The sequence below is a fragment of the Giraffa tippelskirchi genome, chromosome 7 (genome assembly GCF_054371585.1).
Source record: "Giraffa tippelskirchi isolate mGirTip1 chromosome 7, T2T-mGirTip1v1.2.pri, whole genome shotgun sequence".
Lineage (NCBI taxonomy): Eukaryota > Metazoa > Chordata > Mammalia > Artiodactyla > Giraffidae > Giraffa > Giraffa tippelskirchi.
The window spans coordinates 92,096,412-92,119,686 of NC_137281.1; the positions used below are offsets into that span (position 1 = coordinate 92,096,412).

The 23,275-nt window shown below is 39.8% G+C and overlaps 1 protein-coding gene across 1 annotated transcript in view; it reads right to left on the reverse strand.

Moving 5' to 3' along the window:
* RYR3 (ryanodine receptor 3) overlaps positions 1 to 23,275 on the reverse strand; it is a 555,495-nt gene that overhangs the window by 256,463 nt on the left and 275,757 nt on the right. Inside the window, exons 11-14 of the mRNA XM_081507033.1 lie at positions 20,890 to 21,063; positions 16,854 to 16,975; positions 5,195 to 5,363; positions 3,708 to 3,843 (exon numbers count right to left, since the gene is read on the reverse strand). Coding sequence (XP_081363159.1) covers positions 3,708 to 3,843; positions 5,195 to 5,363; positions 16,854 to 16,975; positions 20,890 to 21,063 — 601 coding nt within the window. The remainder of the gene's footprint in view (positions 1 to 3,707; positions 3,844 to 5,194; positions 5,364 to 16,853; positions 16,976 to 20,889; positions 21,064 to 23,275) is intronic.

Genomic DNA, 23,275 nt, shown 5'->3' on the forward strand with positions numbered 1-23,275 from the left:
AGAAAACCCTAAAGACTCTACTAGAAAATTACTAGAGTTGATCAATGAATATAGTAAAGTTGCAGGATATAAAATTAACACACAGAAATCCCTTGCATTCCTATACTCCAATAATGAGAAAACAGAAAGAGAAATTAAGGAAACAATACCATTCACCATTGCATCAAAAAGAATAAAATACTTAGGAATATATCTACCTAAAGAAACAAAAGACTTATATATAGAAAACTATAAAACACTGATGAAAGAAATCAAAGAGGACACAAGCAGATGGAGAAATATACCGTGTTCATGGATTGGAAGAATTAATATAGTGAAAATGAGTATTCTACCCAAAGCAATCTACAGATTCAATGCAATCCCTATCAAGCTACCAATGGTATTTTTCACAGAACTAGAACAAATCATCTCACAATTTGTATGGAAATATAAGAAACCTCGAATAGCCAAAGCAATCTTGAGGAAGAAGAATGGAACTGGAGGAATCAACCTGCCTGACTTCAGGCTCTACTACAAAGCCACAGTCATCAAGACAGTATGGTATTGGCACAAAGATAGAAATATAGATCAATGGAACAAAATAGAAAGCCCAGAGATAAACCCACGCACATATGGACACCTTATCTTCGACAAAGGAGGCAAGAATATACAATGGAGAAAAGACAATCTCTTTAACAAGTGGTGCTGGGAAAACTGGTCAACCACTTGTAAAAGAATGAAACTAGAACACTTCCTAACACCGTACACAAAAATAAACTCAAAATGGATTAAAGATCTAAACGTAAGACCAGAAACAATAAAACTCCTAGAGGAAAACATAGGCAAAACACTCTCCGACATAAATCACAGCAGGATCCTCCATGACCCACCTCCCAGAATATTGGAAATAAAAGCAAAAATAAACAAATGGGACCTAATTAAAATTAAAAGCTTTTGCACAACAAAGGAAACTATAAACAAGGTGAAAAGACAGCCTTCAGAATGGGAGAAAATAATAGCAAATGAAGCAACAGACAAACAATTAATCTCAAAAATATACAAGCAACTTCTGCAGCTGAATTCCCGAAAAATAAACGACCCAATCAAAAAATGGGCCAAAGAACTAAACAGACATTTCTCCAAAGAAGACATACAGATGGCTAACAAACACATGAAAAGATGCTCAACATCACTCATTATTAGAGAAATGCAAATCAAAACCTCAATGAGGTATCATTTCACACCAGTCAGAATGGCTGCTATCCAAAAGTCTACAAGCAATAAATGCTGGAGAGGGTGTGGAGAAAAGGGAACCCTCTTACACTGTTGGTGGGAATGCAAACTAGTACAGCCACTATGGAGAACAGTGTGGAGATTCCTTAAAAAACTGGGAATAGAACTGCCATATGACCCAGCAATCCCACTGCTGGGCATATACACCGAGGAGACCAGAATTGAAAGAGACGCGTGTACCCCAATGTTCATCGCAGCACTGTTTACAATAGCCAGGACATGGAAGCAACCTAGATGTCCATCAGCCGACGAATGGATAAGGAAGCTGTGGTACATATACACAATGGAATATTACTCAGCCATTAAAAAAAATACATTTGAATCGGTTCTACTGAGATGGATGAAACTGGAGCCCATTATACAGAGTGAAGTAAGCCAGAAAGAAAAACAACAATACAGTATACTAATGCATATATATGGAATTTGAAAGATGGTAACGATAACCCTATATGCGAGACAGAATAAGAGACACAGACGCATGGAACAATTTTATGGACTCTGAGGGAGAAGGTGAGGGTGGGACGTTCTGGGAGAATGGCATTGAGACATGTGTATTGTCATATGTGAAACAGAGCACCATTCCATGTTCGACGCATGTGACAAGGGCTCAGGGCCGGGGCAATGGGATGATCCAGAAGGATGGGATGGGGAGGGAGGTGGGTGGGGGGTCCGGGAAGGGGAACACATGTAAACCCATGGCTGATTCATGTCAATGTATGGCAAAAACTATTACAATATTGTAAAGTAATTAGCCCCCAACTAAAATAAATAAATTTATTTAAAAAAAAAAAAAAAAAAATTATTACTGAGTTTAAGCCATATGATAAAATGTTAAGAGTTGGAAGAGACTTTATGAGGTCACTCAGTATAGGCACTATCTAATCAGCCTGACCCTTGACAACGAGAATGAGTCTAACCTGACTTCTCCAGGCTCCCCTCTGGCCTGCTCAACTTTCCATGGACTTCCTCTCAATGGGACATTTACATCAGAGAAAGGCCCTAAAACGCTGCCTTGTTACCATGGCCAAATCACTATTGGTGGCCACCTTTGCAGAGGCCAATACTGTCTTCCATTGTCTTCTTCCCACAGGCTGGCAGCCTGGGCCCGTGTGGCATTGGTTACAGCAGGCACTGGAAGGGCACCATGCATTCAGAGTTGTGAGAAGAAAGATTGTATGCTGGAACATCTCTACCCAATTTCCTTTTTCTTTCCACCAAAATGAAATAAAAACAGGCCAAAACAGCAGGACTCATGACTGCCCAACAAGTAGTCAGTGAAAGGGTACACTTTTGAAGAGAGTAGACATCCTCTGACTGCAGATGTCAAATGTCTGGAACTGGAGGGTATCTTAAACATATTTTTGCCTTGTTCTCTCATTTTAATGATGAGGAATTGAGGTTCAGGGAGTGTAAGGAACTGCCAAGGGCTTCACAGGTGGTTTGATAAAACCAATCACCATTTGCTTCCAGTTGCTGTCATTTTGGAAAGTAAAATTAGTTACCAGTTAACACAATGAATGGCTGTGTTAGTTGTTGTTCAGTCACCAAGTCATGTCTGACTCTCTGCAACCCCACCAACTGCAGCACACCAGGCTTCTCTGTGCTTCACTATCTCCCAGAGCTTGCTCAAACTCATGCCCATTGAGTCAGTGATGCGATCCAACCATCTCATCCTCTGTCTCCCCCTTCTCTTCTTGCGCTCAATCTTTCCCAGCATCAGGGTCTTTCCAGTGAATTGACTCTTCGCATCAAGTGGCCAAAGTATTGGAGATTCAGCTTCAGCATCACTCCTTCCAATGAATATTCAGGGTTGATTTGATAATCCGCTGGGTTAGAATAAATTGATTAACACAATCTTCCAAGGAATGAGGCTGGATGACAATAACAGTTTGTTCCATGAAAATGTTAGGGGGAACATTGGCTGAAACCACCCTCCCTTGCCAAGCACCACAGTAATCATTTGCACGAGTTATTTTATGATAGGAGATCCTGGTAAGGAACATAGAACTAACAAAGCATCACCAAAAGGAAGAATTTTGGAAAGGTCAAAAGGAGACATCACATATCCTAGTGACCTCCCAGAATTTTCCTTGATGGAATCCATGTTGGCTGAGCAATGCATGCACCACCAGGAAAGACCCTGAGTAAGAGTGATTGGCCAGAGACAACCTGGAAACTAATCCCATCACCGTAAGACTAGAGACTGTGAGCCACATGTCAGAGCAATCCTCCTGGGTTCCCTAACTCTCCTCTCTCTGTCCAGGCGCCCCTTCCCAACAAAGTCTCTTGTTTTGTCAGCACGTATATCTCCCCAGACCACTCATTTCTGAATGTTAGATAAGAGCCCCCTTGTGGGCTCATCCTTCCCACAACAAAAATGCCTATAGACCTCCCCAGCCACCTGCCCAGGGAGAGAGCTCTGGGCATGTACTTACCGAGCAATTTGTAGAGGAGGTTCAGAATTTCTTTCCAGGCCATCCCACTCTCCTCCCTGGCGATCCCTGCGAAGTGTGCTATGCTATTGTAGATATTTAAGCGATCAATGCAGTTTAACACAAGGGCTAACATTCCCTGTGAAGGTGAGTTGGGGAAAAAAGTAAAAATACGTAAGATCTCAGGATCCCTTTTGTTCTCGCCTCTCCCATATCATTCTCCTTCCAAAGCTGATGAAACTAATGTGCAAACAGACCTTCACAGTGCCAATTTGGGTTTTGTTTTTTCCTCCCCAAAACAAAATATGCATTTTTATGCCTCAGAGACCTACATAGCATCCCTTTTGGAAGTGAGTCAGCAGCCTCCTCTCACGGGCTTGCCCTCACATGTTTAACTTAAACCAAGGACGTAGTGAGGAAGAGGGAACACGAATGAGTCTCACAGACGCCTGCTCTGTCTGGTGTGAAATGATTCTGACTCATCTAGACACAGCCCTTGGATATAGGATCTATTTTTCTTTAAGATGCAAACTTGTGCATCTCCCCATCTGCTCCAAAAAGGGAATTTAGAGACAATAAGACTAAAAGAAGATTTTCTAAAATGACCTTTCCATCTAATTTATGGTACTATGCCACCCAGTAAAAACATCTGTGCCCAGCTGTTCTTAAAGAGCAGGAGGGAAATGGTAAGTGTAGTTTCAGCAGCCTATAGAGGTGCACGGAATGTTCCCCCAGCCAAAGTCTGCTCACATCAGAAGGCTCAGTAGGGACAGGTCTACTTCCCACACTGCCAACTTTAGAAATGCCCAAAGGACAAGCCCTGTCCACAGGAATGCAAGGCCGCAGAAATATGACCATGGCCTTGAAATTAATGCCAAATCATCATGTCCAAGCTCAGAAAAGCCATGTGATCTAAGATCACACACAGCCAGGGATGGAGCCAGAACTAGGGCCAGGACTCCTTGAGCCCCAAGTTAGTATTTTCCCCATATCTATGCCCATCCCTTGTGACTCAGATGCTCAAGTTCACCTTGAGACATAGTAGCATCTGTATCTCTTAATCCAGCTCCCCAGGCATTTCTGCTGTGGTGGAACCTGGCAATTCATATTTTTCCAACAAAGTTCTAAGGTAATTCTGACACCTTCCAAAATTTGGGAATCAGAGCTAATGCCACACTCTCATAGCTGAGATTTTATGAAAGGTGAATTTTGGATACATAGGTGACATTGAAGCTTTAAATTAACCTGGTTTGAATGTACCAAAGAACAAGCATGACAATGTTTGCTGCTAATGTGATCCAGGTGCTGACAGGAAAGGGTAACTTCCAGTGAATCTTTTTTCTTTCCATCTTTCTCTCTTTGCTCTTCTCTCTTGAACACGTACATGCATGAAGACAAAGAGACTGCATGGAGACTGTAAATGGCAGTCATCGGGATACTTCTAGCTCTGGACACAAAGAGCGTCTCACTTTTTAATGTTTTGGACTTACCTCTTCCTTGAAAAGATTCTGTCTGTTTTTGAGTGAGCGGAGCTTGTTCTGCTTGCCTTCATGCTGCATCCCCTCCTCCGGGGGCTGGAAGTAGGCAATCAGGTCGTGTAAGGTCTGCAGGACCTCTTCTATCGGCAGGGTGACTGGGGCAGCTGTGCGACTGTTTCCACTGAAACCACAAGATGGACATGGCTTAGGCAGCAGGTCTCTAGCAGGACCCTGATGAGTGTCCACTAGGTCCTGGCTCCTCCCTGCCCTGAACTGGGCACATGGACTGGTATGGTTGTCGGGTACTTGGGATAGTCGGTGTACAGATAACCTCAAATTGAAGTTTGGTGACAAACAGCATAATGGGAAGGAATTTCTGATTCAATTTTAAAGCCATTTCAGAAAGCAAGTGAAAGGATGCCCAGCTATCTGCCAGGTCTTCCTCTTTAAGTAGAAGTACTTTTATATATAATTATTAACCCATAGTTCTTTTAGACTACCACACGTTCCTGAGACAGGTTCAGCATCAGCTGGAAGGGGCTTCATCACTGGGTCTCTTCCTCTATCTATATCTTTGTCTTTTGTCTCCCCATGTGTCTTTGTGATATGTCTGTGGGTGTTTTCCTCTTAATGTTTGTATGTTTGCAGGCACCCTATTTGTTGATGTGTTGATGTCTCCCTTGCTCTGTCTACCCTTTCAACTTCCTCTGTGTGGCCTGTCTCTGTTTATCCACCCCCCACCCGTGTCCCATCTCTCAACATTCTTCTTCTCTGCTTCAACACCCCCACCATCTCCCTCACTTTCTCTGTTGTGTCCCTCCCATCCTGTATGTATGTGGGTCTGACTCCCTCTGTTGTAATTTTCCAAACAAATCTTATAACTGAATCCTTCCAACACAGACCAAACCTCCACGGGTGACAAAATGACCCTTTGTTTTCCTGTCTTCTTGAGAGGTACACTGGTGAGCTTTTCAGAGGCCAAGGCTAAGAAGAGGAAAGGGGAATGGATGCAGTCCATGGAACTGCACCTGAGACCCCACTGTCTGAGACCCTAGCAGAATGGGAACTTATTCCATGTGTAAACAACATCGGGATTTTTCCTTCGTGGTCAATTTCTAATGAGCTGTCTTTTATATTTACTGCATATTTACTTATATATCTGTCTGGACACATGCTAGGAAAACATTGTGACCTAGGCCTCAGACAAAGCTTATAAACAAATCCTGAAAATATTCAGGTTATGAGAGGACAATAATTCCACTTCTGTATAAAAACGCCAAGTGCACACAATGAGAGAAGAGTGAATTACAGGCAGGAGGTACTTCTCAGCAGTGTGTCCTCTGCCCATGGCAGGTGCTCAAGAAGTGATTATTAAAGATTCTCTGCGATATTATTGGATTCAGAGACAGTGAGGAAGAGAATCCCACATGGGTATGAGGTGAAGGTTTGGGAAAAAGAACTCAATCAGAAATGACTCCCCAATTCCAGGTTCAGTAAGAATGAATATGTTTTTCTCAATATTTCTGGTCTAGTTGCAGAGTTTTTCTCTCTCCCTCTCTCTCTTTTTTAAATTTTAATATTTTCCATATACCAGAGACACTCAGGCCAGTTAAGTGAAGAGTATTTCCTCAGGTGATGAGAAATGAGGATGAAAGAAGAGGCATTTCTGTAGCTTGATGGGGCAGCACATCACTATACAGAGGGTGGGAAAGCCCAGGTTATAGTCACTGCCATTTAACTGTGAGGTCCTTGGAGTGCCTCTAAGACTCCTCTGCTTCAATTGTACACCTGAAAAATAGGAAGGTACACTCTACGATTGCCAAGATCCTTCCGGGTCTATTTTTTTTTTTTTTTTCCTGTGGGTTCTCAGTGCTGGATCACTTCATCTTGCCTCTTGAAGAAACATCAATATGACAGTTTTATCCAGGGAAAATGCCTCCTTCCTTCAAAAGAGAACATATAATACATGCTTGGCATTGAGGACACATCCTCTGAATGTCTTCATGATGCTCACAGTCTACTCTAGAACCTTGGGGGAGGAGACCCAGATGGATCTAGATGGATAGGGACAACAGGATGCCTCCATTCAGAACTAATTACAACTGGCCCCTGTCTCAGCTCAGCCTTCCTCCAGCCCCTATAGCCACTGTCCCATTATGTTCTCAGATCTTTGACAAGGACTTCTTTTCTTAAGTAAAAGCTCAGGTGATTCTGAGTATTTACCATACAGTTACCCTAATTATTTATATATCGTTCCCCTTCAAAAGCTAAACTCAGAGGACAGCTGGATAGCATCTTCTCTCTCCAGCAGGACTTCTGAGACTCCACGGTCCATCACATTGTTCATTTGTCCTATTGGACATTTCCCAACAACCGCACAGGGGATGATGAGACAGTACAGGAAACTTAAACATTATCTTCTTCATTGTTGTTTCTTCTTCATTCTTTATTCCTTTAACAACTTGTTCTTGCAGAAGGTCAATCTCTCTTTCTGGTTTCCATTTGTACATCGCATGCACTGTTGGCTTCTCAAAAGGGATGGGAGAGGAGAATCTATTTCCAAATTATGTTGTCATCCTTCACTTTCCAGCTCTTGCAAAATGTAAGTACCATGGCTTTTGTAGCCCTCACCTCTGCTGTACTGGTTTGCTATTCATTAGCCCTCCTTTCTTGTAAAACATCCCGTGTCAGGGAGAACCAAGAATTTCTCCCATTGAAGGTGGGGCTTCCAGATGTGAGGAGTTCAGTGAGTTCTTTCTCCCAATAAAAAGTGACAAAATTGGACAAAATCATCCAAAAAACTGTTTTAGGATTCTGCAAATTGACCAAAGGTATACAGGAAATTGAGAAGTATGTTTGTTTTTTTTAAAATAATGAACCTTGGTAAGAACAGTGGGAGTCTATGATATTTCAGCCCAAGATTGTTCCCATCTTCTCCCCTAGCTCCATGGAAAAGAAGGTCTAACAGGGTGAGACAGGCCATGCGCAAGGTCCCAGACAGACTCACTCAGGAAGAACCAGAGAAGGCCCCAGCTATCTATTCATCTCTGGCTGAATATGATGAGGCCCTGTGCAAGCAGAAAGTTAAATCCAGGACGAACTTAAAACTGCCTGACCTTTGGACATATTATCAACCCACACACAGGTCTATCAGCAAAGGCTAGCAGGCTTGCCTCACAAGAAATAAGTACTCCAAGCTGAAAGCAAATGACACCAGGCACTAACTAGAATCCATACTGAGAAATAAAGAGCAGTGGTAAAGGTTATTATGTAGTTCAATGTAAAATAATTTGAATATGTACCAATGTTTCTCTTTTTTGTTCTTAAAACTAATTAAAAATGCATAAAACAATAATTATAAAACTGTATTGCTGGGCTTATAACACATGAAGATATAATACATATATCAGTATTGTCACAAAGGAGTCGAGAGAGAAGAGAACAATATTGGAGCGAAGTTGATTTACTTGTTAAGTTCATATTAATGTGAAGCAGATTATTTCATATCAAAGACATACTAAGTTCCCTAGAGCAACCAAGAATGTAACTTTAAAAAGTAGTTAAAAACACTCAAAGGAATTAAAATAGTATTAGAAAATGTCAACTTAACACAAAAGAAAGCAATAAAGGAAGAATAGAGGAACAAAAAGACATAAAAATCAAATAGCAAAATGGCACACATAAAACCAATCATCTGAATAATTACACTATCTATAAATTGATTACACACACCAGTAAAAGGAAGAGACTGTCAGGCTGCATTTGGGGGAAAAAAAGGTTCAAAGTATGCTATCTACAAGACACATTTCCAATTCAAAGATGCAAATAAGTTGAGAGTAAAAGGACTGAAGATACACCATGCAAACAGTACTGTAACTAGCATGTAAGACAGCTGGAGCGGCTCTACAAAATAAATTTTGAGACAAAAAATATTCATATAAAAAGGGACTCAGCCATAAAAAAGAATAAACTTCTGCCATTTACAGCAACACAGATGGACCTAGAGAATATTATGCAGGGTAAAACAAGTCACACAGAAAAACACAAATACTATATAATACCGCTTATATGTGGAGCCTAAAAAATAATACAAATTAATGTATATATAAAACAGACTTCAGTTCAGTTCAGTCGCTCAGTCATGTCCGACTCTTTGCGACCCCATGAATCGCAGCACGCCAGGCCTCTCTGTCCATCACCAACTCCCGGAGTCTACCCAAACCCATGTCCATCGAGTTGGTGATGCCATCCAACCATCTCATCCTCTGTTGTCCCCTTCTCCTCCTGCCCCCAATCCCACCCAGAATTAGGGTCTTACAGACACAGAAAACAAATTTGTAGTTAACAAAGGGGAAAAGGAAGTGGGGAGGGACAAAATAGGGCTATGGGATTATCAGATACAAACTATTATGTATAAAATACATAAGCAACAAAGATATATTGTATAGCACAGGAAGTAATAGCCATTATCCTGTGATAACTTTTAATGAAATGTAATCTGCAAAAATAGTGAATCATCACAGTGTACACCTGAAACTAATATAATATTGTAAATCAACCTATATTTCAATTTCAAAGAAAAGAAACACTTGGGGAAAATTTAAAAAAAAAAAGAAAAGAGGGAAATATTTTATAAGAATCGGTTTTAGGGGAAGATATATTTATTATAAACTCATTGGTGGCTCAGATGGTAAAGAATCTGCCAGCAGTGTGGGAGACCCAGGTTTGATCCCTGCATTGAGAAGATCCCCTGGAGAAGAGAAAGGCTACTCACTCCAGTATTCTTACCTGGAAAATTCCATGGACAGAGGAGCCTGATGGGCTACACTCCATGGGATTGCAGAGTTGGATGTGACTGAGTGACTAATACTTTCACTTTCAAAGCACCCAATAACAGATACCAAAATATGTGAAATAAAAATTGACAGAATTGAGGAAGAAATAGACAAATCAACAATAATACTGATTTCAATCACATTCTCAAGCAGATAATGTAATAAACTATATAAATAAAGGACAAAACCACACCAACTCAATAGAAAGAATTTGACAAAATCTAACTAACATTTATTCAAGATAAAAAGCTCTCATAAGCTAGAAGTAGAAGAGAACTTCCTCAACTTGACAAAAGACATCGACAAAACTCTGCAAGTAAGTACCAAACTTAATAGTCAAAGACCAAATGTTTTCCCACTAAGATCAAGAACAAGACAAGGATGTCTGTTCTCCCTACTTTATTCCACATTGTAGTAGATGTTCTATCCAGGGCAATCATGCAAAATAAAATAGAAATGAAGGGCATTCATTCTTATTGGAAAGGAAAAAAACACTCCTTTTATTCACAGATGACACAATTCTCTATGTAGAAAATTCTAAAGAATCCACACCAAAAAATACCCTCACTATAATAAAAAATTTCATCTAGGTCATAGGATACATGACTGACATTTAAAAAAACTCAATTTCTACATGTCAGTATTTATAGACACCAGCAGTGAACAATCTGAAATGAAATTAAGAAAACACCTCCATTTGTAGTTGCATCAAAAATAAATACCGTATAGGTTTCACAAAAGAAGTGTAAGATTTATATACTGGAAAATCTAATATCTTATTGAAAAGAATTCAAGAAAAATAAATGAATGGACAGACATTCTGTGTTTATAGACTGAAAGATTTATTAAGATAAAAGTTTCCCAAAACTGATGTATAGATCCCCACTGCAATATCTATCAAAATCCCTGCAGGCTTTCTTACAAAAATTGATAAATTCACCCTTAAATTTATATGGGAATGCAAAGGACCAGAAGAGTCAAAATAATATTGAAAAAAAGTACAACATTGTAGGAGGACTCACTCTACCTGATTGTAATACTTATTATAAAGCTATATTAATCAAGACAGTGTTATTTTACCATAAAAATGTTTTAGTATGTGAGATGAGTATATCTGTGTATCTCTCTCTCTACATGTATATACATACACACACACATACACAATCATGTATATATATACATATATACATACATGTATACCTTTTTGTGTATGTGTGTGTGTATAATTTACATATGTAATATGTATTTAAAACACACTCACAGAAATACTCTTTAGCAATAAGAAGGACCAGAACACCATTACATATTGCAATAGGGATGAAGCTCAAAAATGGAATGTTAAATGTAAAGGCCAAATTCAACAGACCACATATTGTATGGTTTATCAATTTAATTCATTAAAATGTGAGAGAAGCAGATGATTGGTTGCCTAGGGCTGGGAGTGGTAACTAGTATAAACTGCAATAGGCATAAGGAATCCTTTTGGGGTGATGAAAATGTTCTAAAACTGAATAGTAGCAATGGCTGTACAGCTGCATAAATTTATTAAAATTCACTGAGTTGTACACTTAAAGGGATGGATTTTATGATATGTAAATTATAACCCAATAAAGCTGTTTCAAAATAATTTTCCCATTGTTAGGCATGTAACTCCCATTGAATTTTTAAAAATAACAGCTTTATTGATATATAGTTCACATATCATACCATAATTTATTCAAATGGTACAATAGTTTTTAGTATATTTACAGAGTTGTGCAACCATGACCTAAATCAATTTTAGAATTTTTCATTAGCTTTCCCTCAAATCCCATACCCATTAGTAGTCACTCCCCCTTTTCACGTGCTATCACACCATTCCCAGATCTATTTTCTGTTTCTACAGATTTGTCTATTTCGGATATTTCATATAAGTGCAGTAATACAATATATAGTCTTTTGTGACTGGCTTTTTTCTGAGCATAATGTTTACAAGGTTCATTTATGTTGCAGTGTATGTTAGAACTTCGTACCTTTTCATGGACATATAATATTACAGTATATGGATATAGCACCTTTTATTTACTCATTCATCAGTTGGTAGACATTTACGTTATTATCACTTTTTGTCTATTATGAGTAACGCTGCTTTGAACATTTGTGTACAAGTTTTTGTGTGGTTATCTGAGGAGGCCTTACGAATAGCTGAGAAAAGAAGAGAAGCAAAAGACAAAGGAGAAAAGGAAAAATATACACATGAGAATGCAGAGTTCCAAAGAATAGGAAGGAGAGATAAGAAAGCCTTTCTAAGTGATCAATGCTAAGAAATAGAGGAAAACAATAGAATGAGAAAGACTAGAAATCCCTTCAAGAAAGATAGAGATACCAAGGGACAGAAATAGTATGGATCTAACAGAAGCAGAAGATATTAAGAAGAGGTGGCAACAATACACAGAAGGACTAAACAAAAAGATCTTAAAGATAAGCATGATGGTGTGATCACTCATCTAGAGACAGACATCCTGGAGTATGAAGTTAAGTGGGCCTTAGGAAGCATCACTGTGAACAAAGCTAGTGGAGGTGATGGGATTCCAGCTGAACTATTTCAAGTCCTAAAAGATGATGCTGTTAAACTCTTGCACTCAATATGCCAGCAAATTTGGAAAGCTCAGCAGTGGCCACAGGACTGGAAAAGGCCAGTTTTCACCACAATCCCAAAGAAAGGCAGTGTCAAAGAATGTTCAAACTACTGCACAACTGAACTCATCGCACATGCAAAGTAATGCTCAAAATTCTCCAAGCTAGGCTTCAACAGTACATAAACCAAGAGGTTGCAGATGTTCAAGCTAGATTTAGAAAAGGCAGAGGAACCAGAGATCAAATTGCCACACCTGTTGGATAATCAAAAAGGAAGAGAATTACAGAAAAACATCTACTTCTGCTTCATTGCAGAGAAGGTGATGGTACCCCACTCCAGTACTCTTGCCTGGAAAATCCCATGGACCGAGGAGCTTGGTAGGCTACAGTCCATGGGGTCGCTAAGAGTTGGACACGACTGAGAAACTTCACTTTCACTTTTCCCTTTCATGCACTGGAGAAGGAAATGGAAACCCACTCCAGTATTCTTGCCTGGAGAATTCCAGGGACGGCGGAGCCTGGTGGGCTGCTGCCTATGGGGTCGCACAGAGTCGGACACGACTGAAGTGACTCAGCAGCAGCAGCAGCAGCTGCTTCACTGACTATGTTAAAGCCTTTGACTGTATGGATTACAACAAACTGTGGAAATTTCTTAAGGAGATGGGAATACCAGACCACCTTACCTGCCCCATGAGAAACCTGTATGCAGGTCAAGAAGCAACAGTTAGAACTGGACATGGAACAATGGACTGGTTCAAAACTGGGAAACGAGTATGTCAAGGCTGTATATTGTTATCCTGCTTGTTTAACTTATATGTAGGGTACATCATGTGAAATGCCATGCTGGATGAAGCACAAGCTGGAATCAAGATATCTGGGAGAAATATCAATAACCTCTGATATGTGGATGACACTACCCTTATGGAAGAAAGCGAAGAGGAACTAAAGGGCCTCTTGATGAAAGTGAAAGAGGAGAGTCAAAAAGTTGGCTTAAAGCTCAACATTCAGAAAACTAAGACCATGGCATCTGGTCCTGTCACTTCATGGCAAATAGATGGGGAAACATTGGAAACAGTGCGAGACTTTATTTTCTTGGGCTCCAAAACCACTGCAGACGGTGACTGTAGCCATGAAATTAAAAGACATTTGCTCCTTGGAAGAAAAGCTATGACAAACCTAGACAGTGTATTAAAAAGCAGAGATATTACTTTGCTGACAAAGGTCCATCTAGTCAAAGCTATGTTTTTTCCAGTAGTCATGTATGGATGTAAGAGTTGGACCATAAAGAAGGCTGAGCACTGAAGAACTGATGCTTTTGAACTGCGGTGTTGGCGAAGATTCTTGAGAGTCCTTTGGATAGCAAGGAGATCAAACCAGTCAATCCTAAAGGAAATCAGTTCTAAGTATTCATTGGAAGGATTAATGCTGAAACTGAAGTTCCAATACTTTGGCCACCTGATGTGAAGAATGGACTCATTTGAAAAGACCCTGATGCTAGGAAAGATTGAAGGCAGGAGGAGAAGGGGATGACAGAGGATGAGATGGTTGGATGGCATCACCAACTCGATGGACGTGAGTTTGAGCAAGCTCTGGAAGATGGTGAAGGACAGGGAAACCTGGCGTGCTGCTATCCATGGGCTCACAAAGAGCCGGACATGACTGAGCAACTGATCAATATTTAATATCTCTTGGGCACATACTGAGGAAAGAAATTGCTGAGTCATATGGTAACTCTATGCTTAATATTTTGAGGAATTCCCAGACTGTATTCCATGGTGGCTACAACATTTTACATTCCCACCAGCAGTGTATAAAAGTTCAAGTTCTCCATATCCTGTCCCACACTTCTAATTGATAGTCTTTTTGATTATAGCCATCCTAGTGAGAATGAAGCGTTATCTCATTGTGGTTCTAATTTTTTCTGATGGCTGATGGTATTGAACATCTTTTCATATGCTTATGGCCATTTGTATATCATCTTTGGAGAAATGTCTGTTTAGATCCTTCATCCATTTTTAAGCTGGTCTATTTGTCTTTTTAATGTTGAGATGTGAGAGTTCTTTATTCTAGATACAATTCCCTTATCAGATTTATGATTTGCAAATATTCATGAGTTGTTTTTTCACTTTCTCCATGGTGCCCTCCACAGCTAAAAAGCTTTTGATTTTGATAAAGTCCAATTTATTTACTTTTTCTTCTGTAGTTTTTGTTTTGGTATGATATTGAATAAATCATTGCTTAATTCAAGGTCATGATGATTTGAGCCTATGTTTTCTCACCTAGGTTTTATAGTTTTAAGTTTTACAATTGGTCTTTAGTCCATTTTGAATTAATTTTTGTAAATGTGTGAATTAGGGGCCTTGACTTAAGAAAGATATAAGGGCAGGAGTTGAGAGAATTGAGAATTAGACAAAACCATCCAGTCCCTATGGTAATGGTTGTGGTCTAGTCCAGACTACATGCAAAATTCATGTATGCATGTAGCTAATTTTTTCTGCCTATACCAAGCCATTCATTCTTACACTCTTTCTGTGAAGAAGGGGAGCAGTTTGGATGTAACACAGAATAGAAAGGAGGATATATTTTGCTCAAGGATCATGGGAAACCAGTGGCGGAGTCAAAATCAGGCAAAGATCATTGACTTTCAGGCCTCAGTCCCACCTTGTGGCAAGAATACCCCTACTGTCTGCTTTCCTTCCTTCAATTTAGTATCAGGACCCTCTAGTTGCAACCCACCAGAGATGATATTTCTCACCCTTCCTTTAGCTAGGTGTGGCCATGTGACTAGTGTTAGCTAACACAGTGCAAGATAAGGTGATCTGCTTCTGGGTTATATTTTTTTAAAAAAGAAATGGCTTGCCCTCTACTTCCTCTCCTCATCTTTTCAGGTCATACCTCAGACATGGTGCTAGTACGCTATTTTTAATCACACGGTTGAAGAATACATACTAGGACAGTTGGTTCTCAACTGAGTATTAGAATTATCTGGGGAGCTCTAATAAAAAGCTTGTGTTTGGACCCCACTGCAGAGATTCTGATGTATTTGGCTGAAGATGCTACCTGGGCATCAGGATGTTAAAATCTTCCCCGATGAATCTAAAATCTGGCCAAGGTAAAAACCTTTATTCCAGGGCAGTGGTTTGTAAACTTTAGCATGCATCAGCATCAACTGGAGGACCCATCAAAATTCAGTTTTTCTCAGGCACCACTCCCAAGTGTCTGATTAGGTCTATCTGGGGTAAAACCCAAGAATTTGTATTTTTGACAAGTTCCTAGGTGATGCTACTGGACTGGACATATTTTAAGAACCTATAGAGATTTCAAAGCAGCAAGACAGAAGGAAACTGAGTCCTAGTGGCAGGATGGTCTGTTCCCCTAAACCACTTGCCTCCCCGATACTATTACTTGAAAAATAAGTTTATTCTGAACCACAATAGCAGCTTAGCCTGTATCCTAACTAACACCTATCCTTTGGATCACAGTGATTCAACAGGAAGGAAAATAACTGTATAACATTTTTTTTTTAAATCATTTCATGCAGATCCACACATGCAATTGAAATCCTCTAGGCTTTAGAGAGATTTTCCCATAAGAGAAGGATGGCTTGCAACACTGCACTGTTTACAACAGAATCTGTTTTTTATTTTTTGTGGTAATTGGTGAATACAATCCAGAGTTATATTTTGGCAGCACTGTTGAGGCTGGAAGGATTATGATCCAAGTAGGTAGTTACTTTCATGATTTAAGTCCCAGTCATAGGTGGGTGACCCAAGCATTCCATGCAAATCTCCTTGTGTCCAAACCATAGCAACAATTCCGAAAGATGTAGAAAACCTTTCAAAATAGCACAGAGGATGTAGATCCATTTTTTTTCCCTCTCTCCTCCCCTGTTCATGCACTAATACAAAGGGGACTTAGAGTGCTCCATCTCTTTCCACTTAATTTTCATAAAAAGACCTTGGCTGTTTATGACACTGGCCTGAATACCATCTAATGACACCAACTAATGAGGCTTGGGCATTTGTTGGGCCAAGAATGAAGCTGGTAGGAGTTCACCTACTGGGAAATAAGTTTCAATCCCAAGCTCTTTCTGGTAGAACTCTTTGTTGGTACATAACTACTTCCTGAAAATTCATAGTATTAAAAGGGGGTGGTCGATGGGATCAGATGGCCGCAAAATACAAAACCAACAAGTAGAGAAAAGGAAGGAGCTCACGTACCTTACAAACTGGCTGAATAAGGCGGTCGTGTTCCGGATGATCCGAGCAGCCTGGGACTCCTCACGCTGGCATCTCTGCAGTGTTAACCCATCATCCATGTGGCCTTCCTGATGGAGTATGACCTATCCCAGGGCCAAGGACACCAGGGCCTGGTTACATTGGATAGTCAATGTTTTTTGCAGTATTTTCCTCATCTCTTATATTCCTTCAATGGACCAAGTTCCCCTGGGTTCATTTTGAAAGTGGGACATTAACAAAGTTATTTTGCCCATACACCCTATTGCTGACATATGATTCATTCCTGAGACACAGTGCTCTGATGAAAACGAAATTTTATGTGCCACTATGGTTTGAGTTACAATAAATTCCCTGGGCCTGGATGGCCAATTTGAATGGGTGAAACCAAGTTTTATGACAGATTTTTCTTAAAATGAACACAAAAACTTATCTCTGGAAATGAGAAAAATCACTACGTTCAGAGCCTTTTTCTCCAGAGATAAACCAAGGAAGTAGAAAGACAAGTTAAGGTAAAATCCTCTAAAACTTTCTACTGGGATGAGGTGTGGCTTTCTCTCCTGAAGGATGGCTACACTGGGTTAGTTGAGTGGAACCAGGGAAGCAGCTTGAGATAGCAGTTTGCTTCTCATGGAGCTAGAAAGGGGGGTTGAGAGCATGGGCTTAGGTACCAGCCAACCTGACTTCTAATCCCTCTACGTCACTTCTCAGCAGTGTAACTTTCAGCAAATTATTTAACCTCTCTCTGCTTTGACTTCACCATCTGCAGGTGGACTTATTTTAGTGGTTTGTTTGGAAGGCTAGATGATTTACATGTCAGTCATTTAGCATGTTACCTACAATATAAAAGGTATTCAATGAATATTTGTTATAAGGGACAGCATATTACTGATCTCAGATCAGTTGTAGGAAGTTAAGTATACTTATTGCTCACCAATGACATCATGATACTTTTTTTTTATAGATGGGGCTAGCAGTTTTGGTGTGGAAGTCAGTGCTTTTTTCTCTCTTGAAAGGGCCAACCAAATATGTGTGGTTATTAACTGGGATGGTTTGACCCTGATTCAGGTCAGGGTCAAATTCTGATTCAACTCCCTGGCATGGTTTCCTCTTGATGTGAGTAAGTGAAGTGAGACCATCTGTAGGTCCTAAGGAAGTGGGGTGGGAGTCAGTCAGTTTATGTGTCAATTAAACAACACATGTGGCTCCAAAAAATATCTTTAGAATAAGGATTTTTGGTATCTCTCATTTTTAGCACAAATAAACAACCTATTTCCTCCTTTCCAGGTGAAAACCTCTCATTTTGTATTCTTCTGGAAATGCGCCCTGATTTAATGAATTCACCCAGGAAGAAGCATGCTGGTTTGCATAAATTTATGTTCATTTTTGAAAAGAGACCTGCATCTCATCTATATACCGTAGCTTAAGCATTAGCAAAGGATGCCCTTACTATTGGATTCACCAACTCTTTCAAAACATTACATTGAGATTCCCAGCAACTGCTTATCAATGTTGCATTTAGATACGGCAATACATCTCACTAGGTTTACTCTGGCCTTAGTCCCAGCTTTTGGGTCCCTAAAGACCCACCTCCTTATGTTTTGCTTGTTCAGATAACACATTCAAACAGGCCAGTCAAACAAGAATGTAATGAGAAATGGGGGAAATGCAGCTGTTAGAACGTTGTTATTATGTGTCCTATTGATCGCTGCAGCTCAGGTCCTAAGGTCCTTTTTTTTCTTGGAAGAATTCCATAACTGACAGCAGAAAGCAGAAGCCCAAGATGGTAATGGAAAGAGGGTACTTCCTTAAAGGTGAGTTACCATTCATCAGGTTTCTCACTATGTCTATTTCCCATTGGTTTTTCTAAAATTTTGTTTCATGAAACAATAAACAAGAGTGGACATCCTTTGTATTTTTAGAGGAGAACCTAACTTGTTCTTCATGAAATGGAGCTGGGAAGCCCTGACAAAGGCTTAGCATTATGGCATCATTTAGAGAGAGTTTCTGAAAGCATCTCCCAAATTCACATTCCAGCAGTTAAAATGGACCTATGGACTATGGTCCCAGAAGAAAAAGGCAGGGACAGGCACAATAAACAAACATCATAAACTGGGGTCTCCCCTAGTTGACAGGGTCCTTCAAGTGTGTCCCCACCTACCCAGAGTTAGAGCCCAGATCCACAAATTCTACTCTCTTTCAATATCATCTTTATCTTAGTAGGTGTGAAAAATTGTGGAAACTCTAGATGATATTATCATACTCTTCAGACGATTTGATTTTCTCCTGATAGGCTGTTAGGGGAGACGATCAGATTTTGGCATCTATTTTCCATTTGCCCTTACTCCTGGGGTAGAGCCCTTATTTGGAATTCAATTGAAAGTCTACTGTATTTTCAAGGCCATTCCAGGCCCAGGGACTTTGTACCCCAATCTCTGTCTCCCTAGTACTGTCACACTGTTCACATCACTGCTTTGCTCTTCTCCACCATAGAGAAATATCATTTTCTGTTTACCACCTTAGCTTTATACCCGATTCATGGTCAGCTTAAGATATTAGGAGAAACTGCATTTAGAATTTCAAGTTCATGCTTCTGTAGCTTCCTTCACCCTGCAATATGGTCCCTTAAGTCCCAGAAACCTTGGCTGACCTTAACACAATTATGGCTCTCCAACCCATAGAACTAACAGGCAATGCTATTCCTTGTGCAGTAACTCAGCAAGACACTGAGGGCAAAGTAGTGATACAGGAGGAACTCACTTTAGTGCACTTCCATTCTAGTGGGATCTTCAGCACTCATGTCCTGGGTGCCTTCCTGTTGAAATCTTCAAATGGTTTATTTGTTTCCAAGTTTAGTCCAGCCTTTCCAGTTGTTGGCAGAGGAAAGGCTGGGCTCATACAAGCAGTCTTTGTGGCCTCGAATTCTATTTTCTATAAGCAAGTCTTTGTGGCCTCAAATTCTATTTTCTATTTCCTTTTCATAATTTTCCCTTTTCCTTGTAAATTTTACTTTGCACAAAAATAAGCTATTACCTTACGGGTTCCTCCCAACCTCCTTTCTTACAATAACCAGCATTCTGGGAAATTTCTCATCACCTCCATATTAGGCTGACCTACACAAACTACAGTGTACAATGTTTCCTAGAGCCTTATCATGGGACTCCTTGACTATCCAAACCTGTGTTTTGTAAGGGTTTTTTTTTTTTGTTTTTTTTTTTAAAGCATGCCTTGAGCATCTGCTTCCTGGTTCCTATCAAAAAAAAAACCCTATTATCGCAGTTGACTTTCTGGAAAAATAGATGTTCTGTGTATTCAAGCCAGATTTCCCACTGTCGCAGGCTGTAACAGATCACTGAGATCTGGATTCATTCTCTGTGGATACGGTATCATTCAACAGTATCTCATCTTTCTGCATGTTAGTTTCTGTGTGCTTGTTATCATGCAATCTGCATCTCTCTGTAGGGGTTCTATTTAGTCTGTATATTATGAAAACTGCATAGTAACTCAATTATCCACTTAAATGAAAGGAGCAATGATGTGGATAATCCCCAAACAGCATACCACCAAAAGTCATTTAGTACAGGTTTTAGAGCACAAGGAATGTATTCTATTCCCTCTTCACAGATTCGTCATCTATTTAACTTTTTCTTTTCCACACTGAATATGAAGTCAAAGTAACCACACTAGGCTACACACTCTGTCACAGAAATAATTCTTCAGAATAGTAAGAATTTTTGTTTAGTTGTTAAGTTGTGTCCAACTCTTTTGTGACCCCTTGGACTTGTAGCCCGCCAGTCTCTTCTGTCCATGGAATTCTAGAGGCAAAAATACTGGCATGGATTGTCATTTCCTTCTCCAGGGGATCTTCCTGACCTAGGGATCGAACCCACACCTGCACTGGCAGGCTGATTCTTTGCCACTCAGCCATCTGGGAAGCTAAGAAGTCAAAATCCATCCTGCCCACCTTATTCCCACAATCACTTCTCATGCCTAGTTGCCTCCAGCCTTTCTGACCCCTCACCTTTCTTTTCAGAGGTCCCAGGCGGGGTGTCTTGGCATCTTGTGCTTTGTAGGTCACCCACAGACCACTGGCTACATGTTGGACAAAGCAGACAGAGTCTCCATACTTGATTTCTGGGACTCCCATGCCTTCTATATCTCGCTTGTGACTGGAATCCAATTTCTCCTTGATTTCCTATTTCATAGAAAATGAAACAAACGTAGGCATGTCTGATTAAATAGAAATGCAATGTATAAAACAGGTCACTGGTGCAGAATTTGTAAGCCAAGGAACCGATTACCAGGATAATCACAATGTGTCTGTCCAAGCCAGGATTTTAGAAAGGGTGGCTTCCCGTATATGCGGCTAATTGTGAAATCAATAGATTTCACATTTTGGCTACTTTAGTGATTATTTATATCCATGGGAAATGGAGGCAGCCTACAGGGTCTCTCTTTGGTTCTGGTTTTATATAATTCTCCATTATGGTTTTTACTTTTCCTCATCCTGATTTAGATACCTTAATAACTCACCCTTAATAGCCAAATAACGTATTTTCAGCAAGTTGTACCTTCTATAATTTTAATAGTTATCTTATATAAAAGCCTTCATTTGGGGCTTTAAATATATCTGTTAAAATCATATAAATATCTTTTATAGAAATCAGCAGAGGAAGCAGACTCCTGCAGCAGGTAGGGGGCTACTGTGCCTTAAGTCTAATGAAGTAATAGTTGTATTAGTTTCTTTTTTAAAAAAAAAATACTTATTTATTTGGCTGTGCTGGGTCTTAGCTCCACAGGTGGGATCTTTGATCTTCGTCGGGGCATATGGGATCTAGTTCCCTGACCGGGGATTGAACCTGGGGCCTCCTGCAGTGGGAGCATGGAGTCTTAGCCACTGACCCACCAGGGAAGCCCAATATTAGTTTCTTATGGTCTCCTCAGCTGTGTGTTGCAGTCAGTGGGTTTCATTCTTCAAAGCTCATTGCTAGTATGGAAAAGGGAATTTCTGTGTACCAGGTGCGTATCCTCCTTTTGTGCATCAGGTATCCATTGTTTCATAGAATAAATGCTTGTTGACCACTTCCCTATGGAGAAATCTAGGGCACAACCTAAGGCGCCTGTCACAGTAAGTCAAGAAGTAGTCTGGTAACTCTGTCCCCCTCCTCATTAATCAGGGCCTCTGAATGGCCCTATCCTATTTCCATTTCTTCTCTACATCTTGCGTTAAATAGTTCATTTGTAAAAGCCATTAGCTAGGCACATTTTAAATTTTTCATGGAATAAAAATGCAACATGTTGTTTCCTCTGCTTGTGTCAACCTTACTCTCATTCTTAATGATGAGATGACAGGAGCATAGGCATTGAGCTCTTCCCATGTGTAAGGCAGTGCTCTAAGTTTGTTACATATGTCAGCTCTTCATAATGGCCTCTGATGTAGCTACAAATATTCCAGTTTTACATAGGAGAAAATGAAGGAACAGGGAAACAAATAGCTTGTCCACAGTCACTCAAGAAGTAGTGAAAGAGGAAGAGTTAAACCAGGAAGTCTGATTCCAGAGACTATGCTCGTCCCATGGCCCCAAACTCCTACTCACCCTTCAATACCCTGCTCAGGTGTCACCTTCTTTGTGAAGGCAGAGTTAGTCTCTCCTGCTGTATTTCTCCAGCCGAGTCTCATCCCTCTATTGAGTACTTAACAAACCATAATGTAAATATGCTTGTTTATATGATGTTTTCCTTTTGCCAGGCTATGAGAATGAAGGGTTTGTGCCAGATGACTGTTAGTTTTGGATTTGTATTTGGATTCTAATACAGAGCTGCAGTCCATGGGATCACAAAGAGTCAGACACGACTTAGTGATGGAACAACAATGCAGAGAATCCAGCACCTAATCCAGCACTCAATTATTTAGCAAACATATATCGAAGGAACAAATGTATACAACTGAGTCATTTTTCTCTCAAATGTATATTTTTTCATTTCGGCTCTTCTTTCTTTCCTTCAAACCCTCAAAAAAGCAAAATTAGTTATTTTGCACACATTTACAGGATCATTTTGAGCAATATTAATACACTGCAAGAACATTCTTATTTTAAGCATATGTTGAAACACTGGTTGGATTGTTCAAAATGACATTTCTCAAAACGAACATTTCCAAAAGAAAATATTTCTGATTTTATAACAAAGTCGATGGGAAAACAGAATTCGATATTTAAGGATTTATCTACAAGCAAGTGGTCAAGAATGCATTTATTCTATAAAATAATGGATACTTCATTTTCATTTCAAAAATATCCATAGTGGTATAGACACTCAAACCATAGATGTAGTTAAAATATGTCAAAGGTTTCATCTCTTGCCTATTCTCTAACCAAAGACAATGCGGCAAAATAAAAATATTATAC